Source organism: Nyctibius grandis, chromosome 9, assembly GCF_013368605.1.
Source record: "Nyctibius grandis isolate bNycGra1 chromosome 9, bNycGra1.pri, whole genome shotgun sequence".
NCBI lineage: Eukaryota > Metazoa > Chordata > Aves > Nyctibiiformes > Nyctibiidae > Nyctibius > Nyctibius grandis.
The window spans coordinates 15,689,658-15,713,242 of record NC_090666.1 but is presented as its reverse complement, the minus strand read 5'-3'; the positions used below and the strand labels follow the sequence as shown (position 1 = coordinate 15,713,242).

At 40.4% G+C, this 23,585-nt stretch overlaps 1 protein-coding gene across 1 annotated transcript in view; it reads left to right on the top strand.

The window, feature by feature from the left end:
- Positions 1 to 23,585, top strand: part of METAP1D (methionyl aminopeptidase type 1D, mitochondrial) — a 52,926-nt gene that overhangs the window by 26,208 nt on the left and 3,133 nt on the right. Inside the window, exons 2-6 of the mRNA XM_068407958.1 lie at positions 3,229 to 3,395; positions 5,938 to 6,087; positions 11,039 to 11,187; positions 11,865 to 11,907; positions 15,355 to 15,518. Coding sequence (XP_068264059.1) covers positions 3,229 to 3,395; positions 5,938 to 6,087; positions 11,039 to 11,187; positions 11,865 to 11,907; positions 15,355 to 15,518 — 673 coding nt within the window. The remainder of the gene's footprint in view (positions 1 to 3,228; positions 3,396 to 5,937; positions 6,088 to 11,038; positions 11,188 to 11,864; positions 11,908 to 15,354; positions 15,519 to 23,585) is intronic.

The following is a 23,585-nucleotide window of genomic DNA, read 5'->3' as shown; positions in this document are numbered from 1 at the left end:
TTTTCTGTGCTCGGTACTTCGTATCTGCGGGTGTGATTCAGTAATGCTGGTAATAATTCTCCTTATTGCAGCTGATAGTAAATATTCTGTTATTTGTGGCAAGTGACGTAGCCTTACTGTTGGGAGAGAGAAGAAATGCGTAAAGGGTCAACTTTGCATCCTCACTGTGCTGGCGTGCTACAAGGCTACCCGTCTTCCAACTCTGGGCTCTCTCCGGTGGCTGCAGTTTCCACTGGAAGCTGCAAAAATCCCGCATTTATGAACTATCTTACAGTAATTAATATACACAGAAAGCTTAACAAAGAGGATGTGCTTGAGTGCCAGTGTTGCAGAAGTGATTAAGGCACTGAGAAAAGCTTTGATAGGTGTAAGGGATGGGGAGGAGGGAATATCTGAGCCAGACTCGGAGAATACAGCCAGTGGTTCCTGTCTCCAGTGATTGATGATGTTGCTATATCGAATTAGCTGTGAATATGGGAGCTTAAAAAATAAAAGGAGCTGTGGAGACATTAGGAAGGCCTTCTTAAGGAAGGAAGTATGTGGATAGAGTCCAGATTTTCATTATAAAACAGTAACTTCATTATATTTTAATGCCATTTTATTTAATTTTATTTTTACTTTGTAGGAGAATGCTTTCTGTTGTAAGTTTTTATATTTCAAATAAAGGTTTAGTTGTCCTGTGTTTGTAATTCTTACAATGTATTTTAGGAGTCATATTATGCTATGGTGATATTTATTTGGTTGTCGCATTTCACCTGTTCAAGTAGTAGATATTTTTGTATGTGTCTGGTTTATAATGAGTAGTTAGTAGAATAACAACAGACTACAGTACCTTATTATCCTGTTATCTTGTGACAACACTTACAGTGTATCTTTGGGAGAATAGAGGTACAAATTTTATTCCAAATAAAAAGGTATCCCTTCTGAATGTGGGATAGTCGATAGGCATGCACCCATGAATATAAACTGGTTTAACGTATTTAAGAGTATGTATTTGGGTCATTTGGAGTTTTATTGTCGAATAATTGACCAGGACACTTCCACCTTTTCTTCCCCAATTAAACTTTTACACAGCAGAAAAGGTGCCTGGGCAGCATGTCGCGCGTCAAGGAGAGCATTTGAAATGCATGTTCACACATTGATGTCCATGTGGACTTTAGCTGACCACATCAGTGAGTGTGGGTTTTCAATATATTTATAATACCTTCAGCTGTGCTAAGGGCAAGGTACTTCCACTGCACTCTATAAAAGAGCTACCTTAGCTTACACTGGCGGGCAGATTGCTACTTCCAATGGCCCAAAAGTTGCTGCCTCGGCAGGTTCTATGCTTCCAGCTTCCAGAAACGGGTGCAAACCAGCCAGGGAGTTTGTAGGATGCTTTGGGCTCTTTGGAGGCACTTCTATGTTGTGCCGGTTAGATGGCTCAGATTTTTTTTTTTTTTGATTGGACAGTGATTTTTTTCTTGTGAAGGAGACCCTAGAAAAGCAGTAGATGATGTTGTTGTTGATTAAATTATAATTAAAACACCACCAAACCAATGCAGCCCTCTGTTAACTGGGCAGCTCCACTTCCATGAAGACACTCTTTTCCCCGTTGAAGCAGGCAACTTCCGTTGGGGTACGTAGGTTATACTGAGAGCGAGCCTCGCTCTCCAACTCTGCCTTGTTACTTGTCAACAATTTGAAAAAAACAGAGAAAATGTGCTTGCATTGAGTAAAAGTCTCTAGAACCCTTCAGATATTGGTAACTAAACATAGCACTGATCAGTGTGCAAAGAGTCTGTTAGGAACACTTCTAAAGCAAACCCCATGCAACTATTTCATTCATTCTGGGTTTTGGGGCTCCAAAAAAGGTGCGTAACTCCTGTGTATCATGCAGTGCTGTAAAAGTGCTGTCTATGAAGCCAAATGTGCATGTGGAAGGATAATTTCTGCTTCTGGACATGATAAATGCATCCAAAGGAAAGGAAGGAGGGTACAATAAAATAAAAACATACACAGTATGGAAGAAACTCTTCTTAAAAAAAACCATAATTTTTACATAGTTGCAGAATATGCAGTAGATTAATTTCTTAATTCATGTGATATAAAAATATTTAGTAACTTCAGTTTAAACAAAACCATGTCCTTTTTACTAAAGAGTAATTTTTCGTATGGGTTACTTGCCACAAAGATTGCTCTTATGTTTGTATACAGATGACATTTTTCAGAAGCAGGTTAACTATTGTGTGAAACTTACATTTCAAAAAAACCCTCTGTTTGTACTGTAGAATGTTTGAGTAATGGCAATATGCACTACATGTAATTGTAGTTTAATTGAGCAGTGTCAATAATCCTTTGGAATTTAGTATATTTCCCAGTTTTGATGCTAGCATCGTCTTTTGTGATGCATTAGTTTGGTTTTGATGTCTCTGACAACCTTTGGTCCTCAATGCCCTTTTTTCCCCCCTGTTTTTTTTTTTCTTTTTTTTATTCTTTTTGAGAGGGGCTAAATGTGTCATTGCCCAACCACTAAGTTTGAGCAATGAATACTCTAATGAACTGACATCCCAAATTCCCATGTGAATTAAATGGGAATCTGTTTTGACTATTCTAAGTCAATTACTAATTTTAATCCCTTCAATTGCCTTTGGCCAAGATTAAAAATATCTCTTGAAGTTTGTTCTCTTGCCCTGCTAGGCAGGACAAATTGAACCCTGTTCCTTGTGTCTTGGCACAAATGACAAGAGCAACATTAACTTGGTTATGCTCAAATCTGTGACCGATTCTGCAAAAATACAGGTGAAAACAGTGTCTGACATCAACATCGAATCATTTTTTTCTCTCCTCTGTTCTTGCCATTGTCCGTTATTCACTGTTTCCCCAAGCCTTGAACAGCGCAGCTTCCAGCCATGTGAATTGCTCCAAGCAGGGGCCAGTTGGAGCGTCACTCCTGGCTGTAAGCTTTGGGGAATTTACCCACACTACTTTTTAATGCATCAAACCAAAACAGATGTGGTATTTTATAAAGCTTCAAAGTATTGTTTGGGGAGTTCTTTTGTTCTCATTGCTTCTCAGTGTTAATGCTCTTTCTTTAACGGTACAAGATTTGAACAATTTGAGCTACCCTTGGCTACTACATGGGTTCTGTGGTTTGTTTTACATGATGCCCTTCTTTTTGCATACTTTCCATTTTGTAATGTGGTAGTAGTAAAAAACGGTAACCATTTTTAACTTTTCTGTTAACAGGTTCTATGACTGGCTGCCACGTAATCTTTTCTTCATGCAATCGTATCTACCTGCACAGGCAGTCAAGCAATCAACAGCGAAGATGCTTCTTTTTTCAGGAACAAAGAAATACTGCTTATAGTATAGTTTGGCCAGGCACGGTTTCTCCAGCTCACCCAGTTCCTAAGGTACTGCAATTTCTATTATCTAATCTTCTTCAGTCAATATAGAGTTCGACTGCAGGTGTGATCAAGTGTATTCGTTGTCCGACAGCTGGGGGTTTGGATCACCGTCCTGTAGCTTGGTCTGGTATTTGCCATAGGAGTGCTGGTGAGAGAAGTTTTCAGCCTAGCATGTTAAACACAGTGGCGTATCTAGTTATTAGGGAGTTTAAACCTGGGGCTTGTTCAGTTATAGTAGTGTAAACATGGAATATTATAATCATCTGTCAACACTTAACACTTCTGGGTCCAGATTCTCATTTTGGACAATTATAGATGGTCCTACAAAAAGTCAGTAGGAATCATTCATGATCATCCAAGTCCTTTTCTATATAAATCTCCAGCAAGCTAATTATAAAAATGTTTATATTTTGCTTTTGTTAATTGGTTATGTCAGATTCAGGAAGAGAACATACAATACCTGCTGGTAGCTGCCCCACAACCCCACTGCACATTCTAAATTCGTCTCTACTGTGCCTGAGTGGTTTTTTTTCTTGCAACATATACTTTTATTTTAATTTACTTTAAAGCCAAAAGGATCTTTTTTGTGCAATTTTAACATGTGTTCCACTTCTGGTTTCTTTTTTTTGTTTGTTTCTTTTTTTTTTTCTTTTTTTCCCATTTAATTACAGCATACAGATTAACTGTTTAGTATCTTTCCTTTAGCAAAAAGAAAACCAAAGTACCTTTTCTAAACAGTGCTTTTCAGGATGTGTATTAGTACTTTTTTTAATTTTACTTTTCATTTTATTATAGATTTCTTATGCAAAATACAGAGTATTTCCATGGGCCAGAAATACTAAACAGTTGTTAGATAGGAAAGCAGATAAGGATGCTGGATGTAGGGCTCTTATGCCTAAGAGGCTGTGGGAGGTCTGTGTGCAGGGGGAACATAGGGTTACATGCTTTATATATTTTCAAAGGTTTAAAAATTGTAGAACTTACAAACTATTTTTTTCTGTATTTAGATGCTTCTTTTAGGATAATGAAGGAGAAATATATTGTCATACTGAAAAGCTGTCTTCACAGATCAGAGTTCTCAGACTGTCCAAAAATCAGTCCAGTTCTTCATCTCTGAAAACTTGAGGGCAAAGTTATTACTTTATACAGAGTATGCCAGAAATCACATTAAAATAACATGGTTTTTTTCAAGATGTTGGTGCAAAACTGTATACATAGGCTTGTATGTATGCTGCTTTGGGCTTCTCCCTTAACAGATCATACAGGTCAGCAGGAGCAGGTCTCAGCAGATACTAGTTAGGTGCCCTCCAAGGGGAAAGCAAGGGTGCTGCTGTGTATGGAGTTGCTAATACAGCAAATGTATTTTTTTTTCTTCTAAATGAAGTCCCAAACTACTGCAATAGGATGTTGTTAGGGTTGATAGGCCATTAATTTGAATGAAATGTAAATCTGAAATTCTGTTGACATGAATCCACTATAGATAGTTTCACTTTTTATCAGAGTAGACATGAAATACCCGTAGGAGTAACAATAGTCTTCCTGTTTAAAGTCCCACTAGAGCTAATTGGTTGTACCACTCTTCCTTACTCCTACACCTTGCTGTTGTACAGTCTTGTTGGGTACAGCACAAGTGCCCACTTTGTTTTTTTCCCACCAGCTTGATTCTGTATTTTGTGAAGTCAGTGCAAAACTTGCCCCATGGCCAACGTGGCAAAGAATCAGCCTGGCTGTGGTGGGCAAAGGGACTCTTCCCCAGCCAGTGGAACAGCCCAGGACCCTCCGAGAGAAAGTGCATTTTGATCTCTACACGAGATGTTACCATTATTATTAGTTTGTTGTGTTCATACATGTGTCAATAAATTGTTGTGGATTTAAAAAAAATCAGAAGTGACATTTCACCTCTATATGAGGGCTGAGAACTTTCTGTGAGAAAAAAAAAAGTTAGTTTATTACACTTTCCTTGACACAGCGAATTGGATACCCTTGCGTAGTGCTGTAGATGGGCAGCATGTGAACTAGATCAATAAGTAAAAACTCTAAATTAAAATAAGTTAAATCCTAAGGTTCTTGGTAAAAAAATCAATCTCATGAAAGTTAACAGGAGTTCTGACTGAGCAAGAAACTAAGGATTTGATCAGTTTTATTTTTGAGCCTAATTCTTTATGTTTGTCCCATCAGTTCCAGTGTTCAGATGCCTTTTGTAGAAAATGTGCTGCTCTTTCCAAAAGAAAATTAAGAGTTTTTAAGTCTTTCTCTCACAGTTTCAAAACTTGTGACTGTCTGTGCTGGAAATTGGCTGTAGTATCTGGGATTTCAGCACTGGAAGGTTAACAGACTGTATAAGTCAGTAGTAACAGGCAATGTTAAGTTCAAAAGGGCAGTGGAAGAAATACTGAGGCAGCCTTGAGGGTTTGCCCTGATGGCTTAGGAAGGTCGATACTACGACAGAAAGGGCAAGCTGCCATGAAGCAGGAGGCAGTATCTGAGAAAATGATCCCATTGTCATGCTCAGTTTTCTGATCTTCATTTTCAATCCTTTTTCTCCAAGCACATAAAGAAGCCAGACTATGTGACGACAAGCATTGTACCAGACTGGGGAGACGACATAGAAATTAAGAACGAAGATCAGATTCAAGGGCTTCGTCAAGCTTGTCAGTTGGCCCGTCATGTCCTGCTTCTGGCTGGAAAGGGCTTAAAGGTAACAATTACAGAAGTCCCACAACAGCTTGGATGTTTTTTATGCTTTCACTTATTTGGGGTTTTTTTCTACTTTTTTTTTTACTTTCCCTTAATGTGCATCCAACTTTAAGTTAGATCCTGAAAGAAAAAGGATTTATTAACCTTTGAGTCAATCCATTATGTGCCTGTTCAATTATTTCTGTATTTTGGACCTATGTAGTACTCAGAGTGAGTTGCTGGCTCAGGCATAATATCTGCCTGTAATCTCCCTCTGTTCGGATTGTGTCAAATCACATGAGTTTCTTGTATGGCCCACACTACATTTTTTCCTTTTGTTTCATGGCCCATCTTCCCCATGCACCTCGCTTTCCAGCTCTGCATGTGTGCAGGTCCGAAGGGCTGGGCTGCCTCCTTGGTTCCCGTCCATCCTTCAGCCCCTCGCTGTCCCGCAGGGTCCGGCGCAGCACAAGTCTTAGAACTGCTGTTGGAAAAAAACAGCTGCCAATTTCCACACAATTTTCCAGAGTGCATCGATAATGAAGCCTCGTGGTTTCCAGTAATGTTTCTACAGTATGCTTTTTGGGATACCTCCCAAGTTAAAGTGTACTGGGAGGAGCCTGCTACACAGTTTTGCAGATGGAGTGCTTTTTTAGCCTTGCCTTGGTATTTCATGTAATAGCATACTGGATAGGGTAAAATGGGTTGAGTAGCTATGAGATGCAGAGGTAGATGGGAACTGTAGGTCAATGCATTGGCTTAAAAGGGGAAAAAAATATCAATTTACCATGCATTTTTCTTTCAGCTATCATCACACTTTCCCGGAGGTTTAATTCTTGAGCTGGGGTGGCCAATAACAAAACTACTTGAAGCTTTAATCTTACATACGTTTGTGTGTGTTTAACTTCTTTATATGCAGTTATTTCCCAGTACAGTAAAAGTTACTCATGTAACTTTGCTAGGCCACTCTCCATCATCTTTGCTAAGTCGTGGGCAACAGGAGAGGTGCCTGAGGACTGGAGGAAAGCGAATGTCACTCCAGTCTTCAAAAAGGGCAGGAAGGAGGACCCGGGTAACTATAGACCAGTCAGCCTCACCTCCATCCCTGGAAAGGTGATGGAGCAACTTGTTCTTGGTGCTGTCTCTAGGCACATCAAGGATAGGGGGATCATTAGGGGCACTCAGCATGGCTTCACCAACGGGAAGTCTTGCTCAACCAACTTGATAGCCTTTTATGAGGATGTTACCCGGTGGATAGATGATGGTAAAGCTGTGGATGTGGTCTATCTCGATTTCAGTAAAGCGTTTGACACGGTCTCCCACAGCATCCTCGCAGCTAAACTGGGGAAGTGTGGTCTGGATGATCGGGTAGTGAGGTGGATTGTAAACTGGCTGAAGGAAAGAAGCCAGAGAGTAGTGGTCAGCGGGACAGAGTCCAGTTGGAGGTCTGTGTCTAGCGGAGTTCCGCAAGGGTCGGTTCTGGGACCAGTTCTATTCAATATATTCATTAATGACTTGGATGAGGGATTAGAGTGCGCTGTCAGCAAGTTCGCTGATGACACAAAACTGGGAGGAGTGGCTGAGATGCCGGAAGGCTGCGCAGCCATTCAGAGAGACCTGGACAGGCTGGAGAGTTGGGCGGGGAGAAATTTAATGAAATATAACAAGGGCAAGTGTAGAGTCCTGCATCTGGGCAAGAACAACCCCATGTACCAGTACAAGTTGGGGGCAGAGCTGTTGGAGACCAGCGTAGGGGAAAGGGACCTGGGGGTCCTAGTGGACAACAGGATGACCATGAGCCAGCAGTGTGCCCTTGTGGCCAAGAAGGCCAATGGCATCCTGGGGTGTATTAGAAGGGGTGTGGTCAGCAGGTCGAGAGAGGTTCTCCTCCCCCTCTACTCTGCCCTGGTGAGGCCGCATCTGGAATATTGTGTCCAGTTCTGGGCCCTTCAGTTCAAGAAGGACAGGGAACTGCTAGAGAGAGTCCAGCGCAGAGCCACGAAGATGATTAAGGGAGTGGAACATCTCCCTTATGAGGAGAGGCTGAGGGAGCTGGGTCTCTTTAGCTTGGAGAAGAGGAGACTGAGGGGTGACCTCATTAATGTTTATAAATATGTAAAGGGCAAGTGTCATGAGGATGGAGCCAGGCTCTTCTCAGTGACATCCCTTGACAGGACAAGGGGCAATGGGTGCAAGCTGGAGCACAGGAGGTTCCACTTAAATTTGAGGAAAAACTTCTTTACGGTGAGGGTGACTGAACACTGGAACAGGCTGCCCAGAGAGGTTGTGGAGTCTCCTTCTCTGGAGACATTCAAAACCCGCCTGGACGCGTTCCTGTGTGATATGGTCTAGGCAATCCTGCCCCGGCAGGGGGATTGGACTAGATGATCTTTCGAGGTCCCTTCCAATCCCTAACATTCTGTGATTCTGTGATTCTGTGATTCTGTAAAGTTAAGGGCATATACATGTTTCTGAAGGATCAGGGTGCAATGTGGGTTATGATTGAGAGCCGTTTTTCACTAATACTCTTTGGTTGTTATCATGTGTAAAATACATATGTATGCAATACAGTGTAGCTTACGATGCAGTTCATAGTATGTGCCAAATCATACATAGTAGCAAAATACTACATACATCTAATGAACATTTTGGAGCAAGGTGATGTAAAGGTAAGAATTACGTGACCAGGAGCTGTGGACTGGGAGGGCGGTGGCACTTGGAGTTGCAGTGCCAAGACCACTGCCCAGGTCAGCCACAGTCAAGGGGTGAGCTCTGTCTTACACCAGTAAGTGTTTGGCCAAGACTCCCCTGACTGTGAGGATGCTCCAAAACCCTTCCTCATCGACAGGGAGCGTCTTCTGCTTTGCAGCCTGACGCTGCGTGTGGCCGGTTTATACCCATTTGTTCTTGTGCCAACACCACTCTTTAATTTAAACAGCTTCCTGCCTTTCCTTGAGTCTGTCCCCTTCATGCAGTTAATAGAGCTATTACAGCTTTCAGTGCGCCAGACTAAACAAACTGAGCTCTTTTAGGCTATTCTCATAAGGTAAATTCTGCATTCCTGTTTTATCTGAAGAGCCCCATCCCTCCACCTGTTCCTGTTGTCTTGCTGAACCCGCCTTGCACGCAGCCCTCGAAACCAGCTCTCACCTGTGCTTTAGCTAATGGCAGTAACATCCCCCGGTATAACAAAGATGCATTACAGTGCATGGATGCAGAGGGACAAAGTTTGGACTGAGTGTGGTTTTGATATTACCACTTACTGCCTGTGGGGTTGAAAAGTACAACATGGTATTATATATGATAGCATTTACTGCGTTTGAGGAAAAGATTGGGGAATAAAACAGCAAATTCTGTGACATGGAAGTATTTTGTTAGGTACTATCACATTGCCCCGTCCCAAATAAGGGATGAGGTGCACAGTATGTGCCTCCCCAGCATTGCCCAGCTAGCAAAATCTCCTTTAAAAGTAAAGCAGATGCTGTTAAAAGCAGAACTTCTCACAGTGTGTAAACCTGCCATGCAGAGAACACGGATCTGCCTGCTGAGTGTCCAAAAGCCACATAAAATTCCTTGAGCAGAGCAGCGGCAGACAGTGCCCAATCGGGTACATAGCGGTTCAGTTTGTCTGTAGGCTGAAGGTGATAGATGGGCAAGCGAAGGCAGGAGCGACAAACCTATCTTTACCCAGAACCGATGGCAGCGATACGAGTGTGCACCAGGGCTGCAGCTGCCATCCCAGTGCAGAGGCTGCAATGGCTGCTGCAAAGCAGGGCGGTTTGCACACCCAGATCCTCGGTCTTGAGTGGGTTCATCGCTCCTCATCTGCCCAACCACGTTTTCATGCTGAACAAGATGCAAGCTGAGCAAATAGATCTGGTTTTATCCTCAGCACAGTACACAAGTGCACTTTGTTGTATTCACCATGCATGATCACTGAATATTTCAATATATGGATAAGTATGCCTCCTGCGCCACAGCCTACCTGTATTCCACGTGTTACTAAAAAGTCCTCCAAAATCACAGCCACTGTAGTGTATGTGTACGAGGCATGATTTTCAAAGGCTCAAAACTCATTCAAATCAAAATCAATTTGCAGAGGAACCCTCAAAGGCACTTTTTCTCAATGAGGGAGGTTTCCCTTCCAAATTTCAAATTTCAGCTCTAACCATTCCAGACACAGAGTCAATCCAAAAGAAAAGCGAGAAGAATGTTATTTTAAGCCTGTGCGTTTTCCACTTCATGGATACTCAGAAAATGGCTGAATGATTTATGAGGGTTTTTTTTTTTAATATGTAAAATTGTGAGAAAAAGATGAATCTAGAAAACGTTGAGCATAAAAATGAAGATTTCTAAAAATGATGGATAAGCACTTGTAGATTCACTGTGATCATCCGGGCTATGGCAACCTTAAGTAAAATATCCTCAAGATAAGAAGCCATATCCTCAAGATATGAAGCCGTATTTAAATATTTTATAAAATTAAAGAATACTTGGAAAACAATTTCATAAAATGCACAAGTACATTATGATAAGTGTACTGGGTGGTTACAAGAATTAAGATCTTTTCTTTTACAACTAAAAGGGAAAGTAATGTTGCGTTTTAAGGGACTGAAAGCATTAAAGCCAGACATTTCTGTAGCAGCTACTGAAACAAGATGCCATGGGAAACTGGTGTCTTTGAGAAGCCAAATGTGGAAAAAAGGACGGCAAGGAAGTAGACAGTATTTTAGGTTTTTTAGGAACCTTTGAGTGCTCGTTTCTACCGCATGCTTTATTTCAAACCTTTTTCTCTTTAAAAAAAACAAGTCCAATGTGTCAATAGAGTATATCAGACAGTTTAGTGTTTTGTATCAAAGCAGCGTATTTGAAACATCTGAAATTTCATTGAAACTCTTGGCTGCAATCACATTCAGTAAATTGGAAAAAACTATCTTTGCTTTTTTAACAGGGTGTTATGTTTGATATTTTAGGTTGGCATGACAACGGAAGAAATAGATTCCATTGTTCATCATGAAATAATCCGACAGAATGCCTATCCGTCACCTCTGGGCTATGGAGGTTTTCCAAAATCTGTTTGTACTTCTGTAAACAACGTGGTATGTCATGGTATTCCCGACAGGTATTTCCCCAATAATATACATTTTACCACTGGGAATGAAAATGTTAAACTGAAATTAATAAATTGTGTTTAATATTGAACATACTTCAGCTTAACTAAATGTCATATGTAAACCTATTGCAGATGCGTATCGTGTTACCACATGATGCTTATAGATGTTATAGGAATGTATGTGAAATAGAAAAAAAAAATACTATCCTGTTTGTCCAGACACTGAAAAAAAAGTAGCATAATGCCTTTAGAGTTTAGTGTGTGGGAAAAAAAAAAACACAGTGCAGTCTGATTTTTTTTTTTCTCCAGCAAAATAAGTATAAGGTAAGGAATGAATAGTTTTGAATTTATGTGCTTTTTTTTTTTATTTGCAATACATTCAGCTACTCACAAAGTAAAATATGAACCCTAGTGAGAGAAAAAGAATCAATATAATGGTAGATTTTTCAGGTGTTGATATGTTTTTCTGGTAGTTGTTTCTCATTATTTTATATTCAGCTACACTTGTTCTCTAAGTAGTGAGAGCTGAACATTAGAAATGGTTATTCTGTTTGCTTCTGCCTTCCTCCATCACAAAGTATCTACCCCCTGATTTTTTATGTATGTGTCGTTAGGTGTTTATTCTTATATTGCCTTTGTTAGGAACTGTCTGTCACCATTTTTTTTTTGTTTTGTTTATGTTTCAGTCGACCTCTTCAGGATGGAGATATTATCAACATTGATGTCACGGTGAGTAATTCATATAAAAAATAGTCTTTGATCAACTTTAGAATCACTAGTAGCAACAGGAAGAATAGTGGATTGGAGATGGGGGATGCACAGATGGATGTGCTGTTTACTTCTGAGCCAAGGCACAAGCAGCTGGTTTCCTTTTTTGTTTTTAACTGTGTGTTTATTCCAGCTAGACCCAGGCCTGACTTGAATTTAGGACTGGAATCAGATGCACTGAGATCAATGTTGGCCTAAGTGAAATGTCAACCCAATCCTGCTATGTGTCATGTTTTTGAGAAGGTGTAATTGTTATTGATCCACTGTGTAGTTAATGCAGAGCACCACGGTACTGGGCAGCAGCTGAAGACAGATATGTATGAGATGAGCTAACATGAAGAAAGCCAGCATTTTTCCTTCACTCTGCCAAGATTGATCTTCCTCTTCCTGCTGATTTTGAGTGGGGCCTGTCATTATCTTACTCTGTCATTAGAGGCTACATTGGCCTGTGTATGTCAGTCTATTTGGACAGCAACTCTTTTGCTAGCAGTGTTCCCTACATTTATTAAAATCCCTGAAGGTAGTGTTGTGTTCCATTTCTACTATAAAAGCCCTGAACCTTTTGCGCAGAAGCAGAAATAGTGTGATATAACTGTGATTTAATATTTCCAGAGAATGGTCAATTATAGCTATTTAAATAAACACTGGCTGGGTTTTTTTAGGAGCAAGAAAGTATGAAAACTGGAAACCTAGTTCTCGTTTCATTTAGAAAAAAAAAATCATTCATTTCTTGCAGAAGCTTTTTTTCTTTTTACTGTGCATGTTTTTATTTTCCCAAAGTGCAGTTTATTTCTAATATGAACACAGAAACCTTTTGAATCCCACCATAATTTTGCAATATGTCACATACAAGGGAGTAACATCTTATAAAAACAAGCTTTTTTAATCATTAAAGAAATTCTTGGTAACTTGATACTATTTTCCATAGGCCCAAATTTCATACTGGTAGAAGCGAAGAAATCTCCAGCAGACCTACCTCTAAGCATGAGATTCAAGCTTTCTAAAATATTTTTTCTATTAAACTTAGGGTCAGTGACCTTTTTATCCACAAGTGTATTTTGTCCACTCTGCTTTACAAATAATGTTAGACGAAATGTTAGTGGTCTTTTTGAAGATAGATTTTTATTTGTTTTCTGTTTACCCTTATAAAATAAAATAGATCTTGACGTTTCTGTGAATGTGAAGATTCCTACGAGGATGGGAATTGATGGCTGATTCTATTTGTAAAGACGTTTTTATCATTTAAAACTGAATTGTGCTGTTTGATAATTGCTCAGTTACAAACTATCTGAGGAAGAAATACTACTTTGCAGTGTTGCTAATTATGTTTTAGCTTATCTTTAATGAGCGAAACTGAGATGTTTCACAGGTGGACAGAATAAAAATCGAAGTAAATATTTCACAACAAACTGTTTATAATTGTGTACAGGTTCTATAAAATGATTAAATAATATTCTGGTTATTAAGTGTAAACACTTCACACTATGTACACATTATTTGAAGAAAAAAATCCATTTTTGCACAATTAAGGTGACAGAATGTCATAGATGAAATACAAATTTTATTGGCTGGAATCATGTAGCCTTTAAAATGTATTTTAGTGTAGAAACAAAAGCATTATCCATCACTAAGTTCTCAGCATAGTGCAATTTTCAGCCTGCCATTACCAGGTTAACGTTTCTTACAGCTTGGTTCTTTCATTGACTTTTAAGAAATTATTGTGTTACAGTTGCTGTGGTTGTAGCTTATTAACGTCAAAAATATGTAATTGCAGTTGATGGGCTGCAGAAAATATTATTATTATTATTATTATTATTATTATTATTATTATTATTATTATTATTATTTTTAAGCTCTCCCATTTTAAATCTGTATTTGCATTTCCAGGATGATGATGTTTAATGCTGGGGTTTTGTGTGTTGTACTTGCTAGAGCTAAAAATGAACTAGTTCAGTTTAAATAGGAACTAGCTAGATTAAAACCTGCCCAACGAGCATTAAAAAAAAAAAAAAAAAGATATAGTGGCAGTTTGGACTGGCAGAGGAAGGTGTAGAGCAGCGGATCGCAGCCGCTGTCCGCCAGAGTGGCAGCAACATGGTTGGGCCCTTGCTGGCGCTCACCTTTCTTTAAAACACCCCTCGCTCCTAACTGCCTTAGTTTTCTTCACGTCTCAGCCCTAACCCAAACCTGGCCTTGGGGTAAACTGTCTGTAGCCAGGTTGTTTTTTTTGTTGGTTGGTTTTTTTTTTTAGTTTGGAATCAACCAAAAAGAACATGAGTCTCTTTCACAAATAGCTCGGCAGTGGCAAAAGTTCAGTGCTTCGAGCTTGGTGATTTATTAGTCCTAGAAGGATAGTTGCCCACTCTTTGGGGGGAAAAAAAAAATGTTTTAGAAGATCAGAACTGTGCACTGTTATAATTTGTCTTTCTGTAGGGAAATCTGGCTTGGTCTTAGAATTATGTGCCTGCCTGCCATACTGCAGAGCTGCAAACCCATTTTAATGGTTTTGCATTATGCGGTGTTGCAGAGCTCCATAGTGCAGAGCCAGGGTTTCCTGTGCCTGGCAGAGAATTTCTGGAGAACAGAGGTTTAAAACCAATGAAATGTCAAAAAAAAAAAAAAAGAGACAGTACATAATTAATTCAACAGGGTGCCACGTTTTCAGCCTGGGAAACTTTGCGGTGCCAGAGTGGTATGTTTATTCTCTTTCAAAATTCATCTCTGGAAATCAGAAATTAAATCCAACGTTAATGCCACACTGTAGTTTAGAAGTGAAATTAAAGAAAACTTGCAGCGGCAGGTGGTAGATTTGGCCTGTGCTTTCTCTGGGGCTCCCTGTGGATGTTGACAGCAAGGTACACCTCTCACCCAGCTGCGCACAGCATCACCTCAAAACCCCACTGGCGATTGCTGGCTGTGGAGGGATGGGTCTCCCAGCGCCCACAGCCAGCGCCAAGGCTTGATGCCCTACCCCTGTGGGGTGCGAGCAGGTCCCTGGCCCCGGGGGTAGGCAGCCAGGGCAGGTGGGCACCCGACGGCCCCCAGGGCCCCCTTCAGCCCATGCAGGGCCCCAGCCCATCTTCTTGCATGCAGCCCAGCTAGCCTCATGTCCCGTAGCTCAGCAATGTCATCATCTGGTGCACTGCTGAGCAGAGATGCACAACTTCTGCATTTCTTGACTTTATAATTGCCAACCCTTGCGCACCTTGCAGTCTTTCACGCCTTTTTTTCCCCCCCCCCTTTCTGCAACGTTTTGCTTTTCCAGTCTCATTCTTGCAAATACAGCTTACCTGTCGTCTATCCATTGCAATATATAGCTTGTTCCTAGAAAGAATGGATTTAATTAAGGAGACGATCTGTTTCTGGATGCAAAACAAGAAAATGTCTTACATTTCTGCGTATGTTTAGGTGTATTACAATGGCTACCATGGTGACACTTCTGAAACCTTTTTGGTGGGCAACGTGGATAAATCTGGTCAAAAGTTAGTGGAGGTTGCCAGGAAATGTAGAGATGAAGCAATTGCAGCTTGCAGACCAGGGGCTCCCTTCTCTGTAATTGGAAACACAATCAGGTAAGCCTTATATTGACAAGTAAAGGGAGGGCTGGCAAGTGGGACAAAGGTTATTGGTGGTTTGGTATAAAGCTGATGACATGTTTTATGATTCAAAACCATCATTTCAGTCTGATATCAGTATGTGAACTGCCAAGCTATAATGTTGTTCCTTGGGTAAAAGAGATTTTTTTTTTGAAGTGAATTACACTAGGGTCAGCAAAGATAACTCTAGAAAGAGTCAAAAATATTCATAAGTTGGATTTAAATTAACAGATGTGATTTGCAGTGGGTTTTTGTTTATTTTTCAGTTGTGTGTGAAACTACACCACCTCTGTCTAATGATGTAAGAAGGTTAGAAACCATTGTTTTCATTGTGTAGCAATAACGAATGTTACAAAGGAATTGGTCAACACAAATGAGTCTCTTTGTTTTAAAAGTACAAAAATATTTAACTCCAGAGCTTCTGATCTTACAAAGAGCAGTGCATGCTAACGTCACAGGGGAAAAAGAGGTCACATTCAGAGATTTTTCCCTATTTTGCATCTCTTCTAGCCTTCACATAAATGCAGTCATGACTCTTCTTCTGCTGGCAGTTTTGAATAAAAATACGTCTGCTTAGTTTTTTGAAGGTACCTATGGATTATTTTAAAATATTTGCCAAAAAAAATAGACATATATCATGTACATTTCATTAAGCAATACTTCTCTGGACTATTAATGGTCCCAACATGCTATTGAATACATTCTGATTACTTAAAAGCTGCAAGGCTTAGTCACCTTGAAAGGATGCTGCTTTTTTTCTTTGTAAATCTTCAAATACTTTAAGGAAAAAAGAGAACGGCAAAATATCAGTTAGGTGTATTTATAGCTTTAAAAATATTGTAACAGAGTCTGAATCAAACTTTAGTAAAACCTCTTTGGGTTATATCTGAGAAGCTTTTATTGAAGACTTTGTATAAAATTGTGTTTTTGACAGTTTTAAATTATAGGCTAACTAGCCTGGAGAAAAAGGATAGTGTCTTTCTGCTCTTTCATAGGAAATGTTGAATCAGACCCCTACTGGGAAGAGAAATTTAATGCATATCTCACTATCTTACTGTCCATGAATATAATAGAAGTGAATTCAAAATGTAGTTTTATTTTTGCAAATGGGATGAGTCGATAGATGCACCTCATATTTTTGAACACCTAGGGTTCAACAAATTTACTGGTGGTGCTCTTGCATTTTAACAAAATTTATTCTTGAGTAGAAGGGGGCACAGAACACTGGATTCTTATTCAAGCATTCTATCGAGCTCTGCATTCATGGCTGTGTCTAAAGGGCATGTCAGCCTTTGATTCTCTCTGAGAGGTAATTATCCTTTTCCTGTCACGGAACAACAAATGATAGCTAACTACAGAGGCACATTTGCAGTAGTCACATTCATCAACTGCAGAAAAAAAATTCAATTTAATTGTGCAACACAGCTGCACATAGGCTTTTTGAGCATTTCTGTTGTTCTCCCTGTCTTGCTATTCCTCCCTCCAGATCTATTTTTTAAACTTTTTTCTGGTTATTTTTTTCCCTCTTTTTGTCTCTTCTTCCATTTTTACTCTCTGTACTTTCTTGTTAAAGTAATTTTCCTTTGTGGCTCTCATTCTTTTTTCCCCATTGAAGGCTATGAATGTAGAAAATTATCACAATTACTCATATAATTGAGCCTCTTTGTAGCAAGTGCAACTCCAGTAGCCTTTCTCCATCATGAAAATGGTTTCATTATAGGGTTTTTCATATTCTCTGACACCATCTACACAGAGGAACAGGCGTGCAGATGAGATGTACTAGGAACAGGGTAGATCAGTAAGGTCACAGTAGGAATAATTAGCTCTGCTATGGAAAGAGCATCTAGGCCTTTTACTGCTACATAAATGTACTGTCCGTGGCTTTTAGTCACAAAAAAACTTACTAACAAATGGAGCTCCCGCCTACTACTTTGAAAAAAAGATTTGTATCAACACTACAATTTTCCATCATTAAGACTAATAACACAGAGCCTAGTATACATCAAGGGGAATAAAAAGAAAAATCTCACATTCAAGTGGCGGCTGGGTGCTGACCTTTGTTCCCTTTTTTTGTGTTCAACTTAACTCTTTACAAAAAAGAGCCACACGCCACACCAACATGCAGGTGAACTCCAGCTAGTGCTAGCAAAGCATGGCATTCAGTTGGAAAATCTGATAAATCTCCATGCAGGATAATGCATTTCATTACAGATTCACTACATTAATTCTAGCTGTATTAAAAAAAAAAAGCGCGGGGGGGGGAAGAAGAAGAAAAAGAACAGAATTGAATGTGACATTAGATTTTTGCTGTGTTGGTACGGAGGTCAGTTTACTTGCAAAGTATAAATATATAGTCAGCGCCCCCTTTGAAAAGCAGATTAATCAAAGCTAGAGCTAGTAGCTGTTCAAAACTACATATGAAATAGCAGGTCATTAACTTTATTTCTTGAAATTTTATCGTGTCGATGATTTAAATGGGCTGGCTTGTTTAGAACTACTTTACCACTGCCTCTGCTGAAAGATCACCTTGGTTTCATGAAGCTGTGTGTTGCTGGTTACTCATCCTTTGACATTTGCATGCAGACAGACATATTTAACACACACATACATCAAAATCTTAAGTTTCAGGAGAGTTAGATATCATAAATACTTGAGAGCAACCACAAGCTGAAAACATTTAGGCCCATCAGAATGGAAATGTGTCTAGGTTTCTTGCATCAGTATTTCTATAAAGGTGCTCAAGTAATATGCAGAACGTATCTTAGGCACAAATAATCAGAATATTTCCTTTCTACAATAGGTTTGGGAATAATTATATCGCAGAGGTAAGTTTGCATTCAGTATTCTTACCTCGTCTTTGTTATGGAAGGTCGATAGTTGACACCGAGTATTTCATGGATAGCAGTTCCTTCTCCCATCAGCTACAAGTTGCAAATAAAAGATTGCATGGAGTCATGAGTTACTTTGCTTAGAAAAATTTGAATCTTTGCTATCCAGTTCTTATTGAAGGTGGTGGCAAAACTGTCGGTCAGCTCCAGTGAAAACAGAACCGGGCTCTGTGTTCCATTTTGTTCTATCATTTCTGACACTTCTCTTTCAGACAGAAACAAATCTAGTTTGAAATTACTTTTTAGACAGTGAATTCAGGGACGTGGAAGTGGTGTGAGTGTAGGGAGCTAAAAACCATCAAAGTGATATTGTTAAATAAACCAATTTCCAACTCCTAGGAAAAAATAGTAGCAGTGAAAGTATTAATAAATGGTTTAAAATGTTTAACTCGTAAGTATATGTTTTGATATTAATTTAGAACAATATAAAGCAGATTTTAAAAAAATCTGTTTCTATCAGATTATGCACATTTAAACAATAAGTGGCTCAGGCAAAATAAGTCATTTTAATGTCATCTGTGATAGATTTTCCTTGACAGCTACTGTAAATTACAATTACACTGCTTCTCTCTGCACTTGAAAGTAAGCATTGCAATAAATTATCTTTTATTTCAATCCATCATGTCTGCTTTCAGAAACAGAGAACCTCAAATAAAAGTTCAGCACTATTGTAAGAAAAATACAGTAATTTGTGTTCCAGTTTGAAACTAAAATGTACCTTTCTTTCAAAAAACAATTGTTGGCTTTCAAAAATATTACTAATTATACCTCAACATTTATTGTCATTATAGGGAATCCCTGAAGCTGTGGATTCCCTCAGTCTAGGATTACTATTTAAGAGAAAAATACTTTAATATTTTTCCAGTAGAATTTTGTAATTTCTCAGATAATATGGTACTATTCAAAATAGATAATTTTATCACAAGCAAATCTAGTTTAGGCTGATGCTGTTTTCAAAAATTTAAAGAAAAAAAGGCAAATATGCCATTCAGTGGTCATTTTGCTAACAATGTATCTAAGAAAAATGTGATTACTTCTAATTAAAGAAAAAAAGGCATTTGTACAGATCCCTAAGTAAGAAAACAATTATCATAGATCTGTTATTGCTTTCAGTGTTTCCCAAGCATGTTCACAAGCATGTTCACGGCCCAGAAGTGTAACACCAATTTGTTTAGCAACTTTAGCCATTCATGTCATGCTGCTCTGCAGGACCACTGGTGATAAAGTTTCATCCGTGGGGAGAGAACTGGCACTGCAGGGAAAGCGTCCCTAGCTGGGAATCAGTTCGCTGGGGTGTTCAGCCTCAGTAGCAAAGCAGTCTGTGCCATCTTGTCTGATCAGCCAAATTCTTCCCTTGTGCCACCAAGAGCCCAGAGAGGCAGTTGCTATCAATGCTGAAAATGGGTTTTGTTTCACTTTCTTTCTTCGGTAAGGGCTTAGAAGACTGGACTAGACCTGCCTTGAGGAAAAAGTGTCAAAATTTGGTAAAAAAAAATTGCAGGTTTTGGAGTTCCCCCCCCAAAAAATAATGGGAGTTCCAGTGCTGAGACTGAGTGGATGGTTTTTGCTCTGGAGCTGGGATGCCTGTTATCCTGTAGACACTCCTAGAGGCCATCTGCACAGGGCCAGCCCCCTAAGGAAGTTCTTTCAACCTGTGTTGAGAGGGCACGGAGTAAATGCACGCAGACCAATATGATCGTTAAGCAGATCTCCCTTATTTACGTATCTGAGGGTACATTTATACTATTCTGTTTTTGTACACACTCTGTGTACATGTCATTTCTATTATGATTGGTTAGTATGCTTTGTTCACACGCCTCTATATTAGTTCTGATTGGTTTATGCTAAAAAGCTATATCTTGCAGGTGCAGCATTCTTTCTTATTTTTCAACTTCCCCATATCTTATTTTTCTCATAGCCAAAGTCCTTGTTCTTTATTATGATTGGCTAGTTCATTACCACCCCATTACCGCCCCCTGGACATGCCTGGACATAGCTCGTTCAGTACCTCGTTCCCACCATTGTCCCGTGGGAACCCCACAAACCTGCTTTTCAGCTTCTTAAGGGGAGGGATTTATGCCGTTCACCCAAGAGCTCCTTTCAGGGGAGGCTCCAGAGTATCGGAGGGAGCTTTGTAGAGAGTCTCCACACTTCTCCCTCCTTTCAGAGAATTAGCTGTTGTCTGGCAACATGGGAGGAGGATGCTCAGGAGGGAACTGATGTCCAGCTCTCCTGTCTCTGTCCACTCTCAGAAGCATGATGCCACCATACAAGAGGCTCTGCCTATGGGTTTAGGTGGACAGACTGGCCCTCAGTGATGTTCCTTTACCAGCTGGGCCACTGCTGGTCCATCCTGATGCCAGACACTTTCCCTGGCTTTGCCATCTGCAAAAGAGGAGCAGCCCTGCAGGTACTTTTGACTCCGCAGCCACTGGGCTGGAACATATGGCAGCAAAACATAAAATCAAGTACTGGGCTCGTTAAATGATTATGCTTTTAATCCTGCCCAATTCACCTCTGCCCATACATGCAACATAGCTCAAATAACAAAATATGTGATGATAAATGTTATCAATGGATATTTTTAATGATTATTCGGAAGAATCTTTTTTTTTCTTTCTTGATGCTGTTGGTGCAGCGTGGTTCTGCTGCCCCAGCCTTTGCTCTGGAAGCGATTCGGCTGAGGGAAGCCCCGCAGCTGAGGGGAACTGGCAGACTGGCACATCCACCCAACACTGCAGCTCCCCTTTCCCGTTTCCCATGGCAGATGCCAGGCAGCCCAGCTCAGCCGTGCGACTCCTGCCTCCCGCCTTCACTGCTTTCCCACTTGCAATCAGGGCTCCTCCGGCTGCCTGATCTTACACTGCCTGTCTGCAAGGAGCAGCGCATGGAGCTCGGGCTGCAGTCTTGTAAGGTTGCCTTCCAGGGAAAGCTGAAAAGAAGGACCACAGCTGACAGATCCTGAGCTGGGCAATGAGACAGCGAGACCAAAATGTTGAGCTGTTGTCAGCAGCAAATGGCACTTGTGTGAAAATGCTCCTCTCCATGGCATCCTGATTTTTTAATCAGATTCCACAGCCTGAGAATCCTGGAGGCCGCAGAGGCTGACCGAGATCAACACTCGATTCACTCTTCTCAGAGCTGTTTCAGAGTCCTCCCTGCCAGCAGTTACAGCCAACATGTAGATATACGTTTACAGGATTACCTTTGCAAGTTGTAGCCGGGGTTAGTAGCTTTCTTTTTTTATGAAAGCTGGGTGTTTTAGTATAACACCACAAGGAGGTAAGAGCTCACTAGGATTTTTTAAATACTCCAAAGTAAAACTAGTAGTTGTTGTGTGAAATTCCCCATAAGGTGCTTCTGAAGCACATGCAAATACTAAAACCAGAGTGAACATGGCTGAGTTTCATACCTGCAGCTTATTTTCTCCACAGGTTTTCTCTGTGTCACTTCAGGTTCATTGGCCACATTACATTTTATGTAAAGAATACCCAAGCTCTGTATGTAGACATTATGAATGGGAAGGAGGGAGGGCACAGGCATCTGTCAGTGCAGATGTCAAAGCCTTGTGAGCTCCAAGATCCCCTATTTTGATCACAGATGGTAACCACTGAACTACTGGTGCCAACAGAGTTGTTTTCAAGCTGTTTGGCAAGAAAGTGGCAGAATTCACCACTGGAATGCACAAGAACCACTTCTTTCACCGCGTGAGGACGGGATACTGTTTTAACACTGCCTTCTGTGTGCCCCGGTGCTCTTGTGCCCAGTGCCCCAACACGCAGCTACTGCTGCTTCAACCCTCCACGGCACCAGCTGAGTGCTGGGGTGAGAGCTTCCCCTGCCCACAGGAGAGTATGTAGCCATGGTGCTCGGAAGAATAGCTGAACAGAGAAAAAGCTTTCTGTTGTGCTACAGAAGATGTATTTGGGGGGGGGTTGTTGGACCCTGTAATTATACAAAACATCTCAAAAAATGACTCTGCTCTTTCAGTGGTCAGGGATACCACAAATAGTCAGTGGGATTGTTTGTGCTTTTGGAAAAAGACTTGCAGAAGAAGGTGAAAAAAACCTTACCACATGTTGCATGGACAGCTTCTCCCATCTCTCTTCAGAGAATTGCTCACCCATATGGGAATCATTATCTGCATTGCTCTGGGCTTGGTCACCAGAGATCTTCCATTTCATTTTGTGTATGTTTCTCAATAACCTGATTTTCTAAGTCCTTGCTGTTCCCTGTGCTTCTTCCTTGGCCTTCAGCATCGTCGTAGCAGCAGGCCAAGTCTCTGACCCAGATGTGGGTGATATGATAGAAAGATGGGAGAAAGTCTTTTCCATTGCTAGTAGGACTTTTCACTGCATAAACCTTCATTAATTTTTTCCACATAAATCACATATAAGGTAAAAACCTGGACTTCGGAGACAACCAAATGAAGCCAAACTTCTAGCCCTATCAGTAACCCTCTTTGCCAGTACTTAGGAGTTTGGGGGCAGCTAAACTTTAAATTTCCGTTATTCTCCAGAGTTAATGAAAGAAATGTGATGAGTCTTTGTATCAGGGCAATGATAGAAAAAGCTAATATACAAATCCTGTTAAAACGTGCTCTGAAGGTCTGAACACTGCAGCGTTGCTAACCATTGACCCGACTCTCCTCTCTCATTGCCATTTGCGGTGGTGGAGCACTATGTCCCTCATTGCAGTGGCATTACATTCTGGGACAGTGACCCACGGGCACTGGAGCAAGCACTGCAGAGTCTGTGAAGCCTGGTGTGCAAAGGGATTACTGCCTACAACAAGTTGAGGCCACTTTGCACCTGAATAAGAGCCTCCCCATGGGGGTTAACATGCTTTAATTTCTGTGAGAGCTTACACCTTTATTTGAGTTTCTTAACTTTCCTGCTTTTCCACCTGCAGTCAAACTCTGAGAAAGTATTTGTTAGGATGTAAATATAGGCAAACCTGAAGTTTTTGAGTGCCTGCCTTGATTTAAAACAAACAAATGAAGCTTTTAATGTTATAGGTGAAATCTTTTCAGGCTGCGTGCCTTCTTGTCTTGCTCCTGTTTGCTTTTAGAAATAGTGTGGCGATGATATGCAGGGACAGGGGTAGCTTCCTTGTCACTTCTAATCCACCTCCAGGTCGCCCCCCATCTCCACAC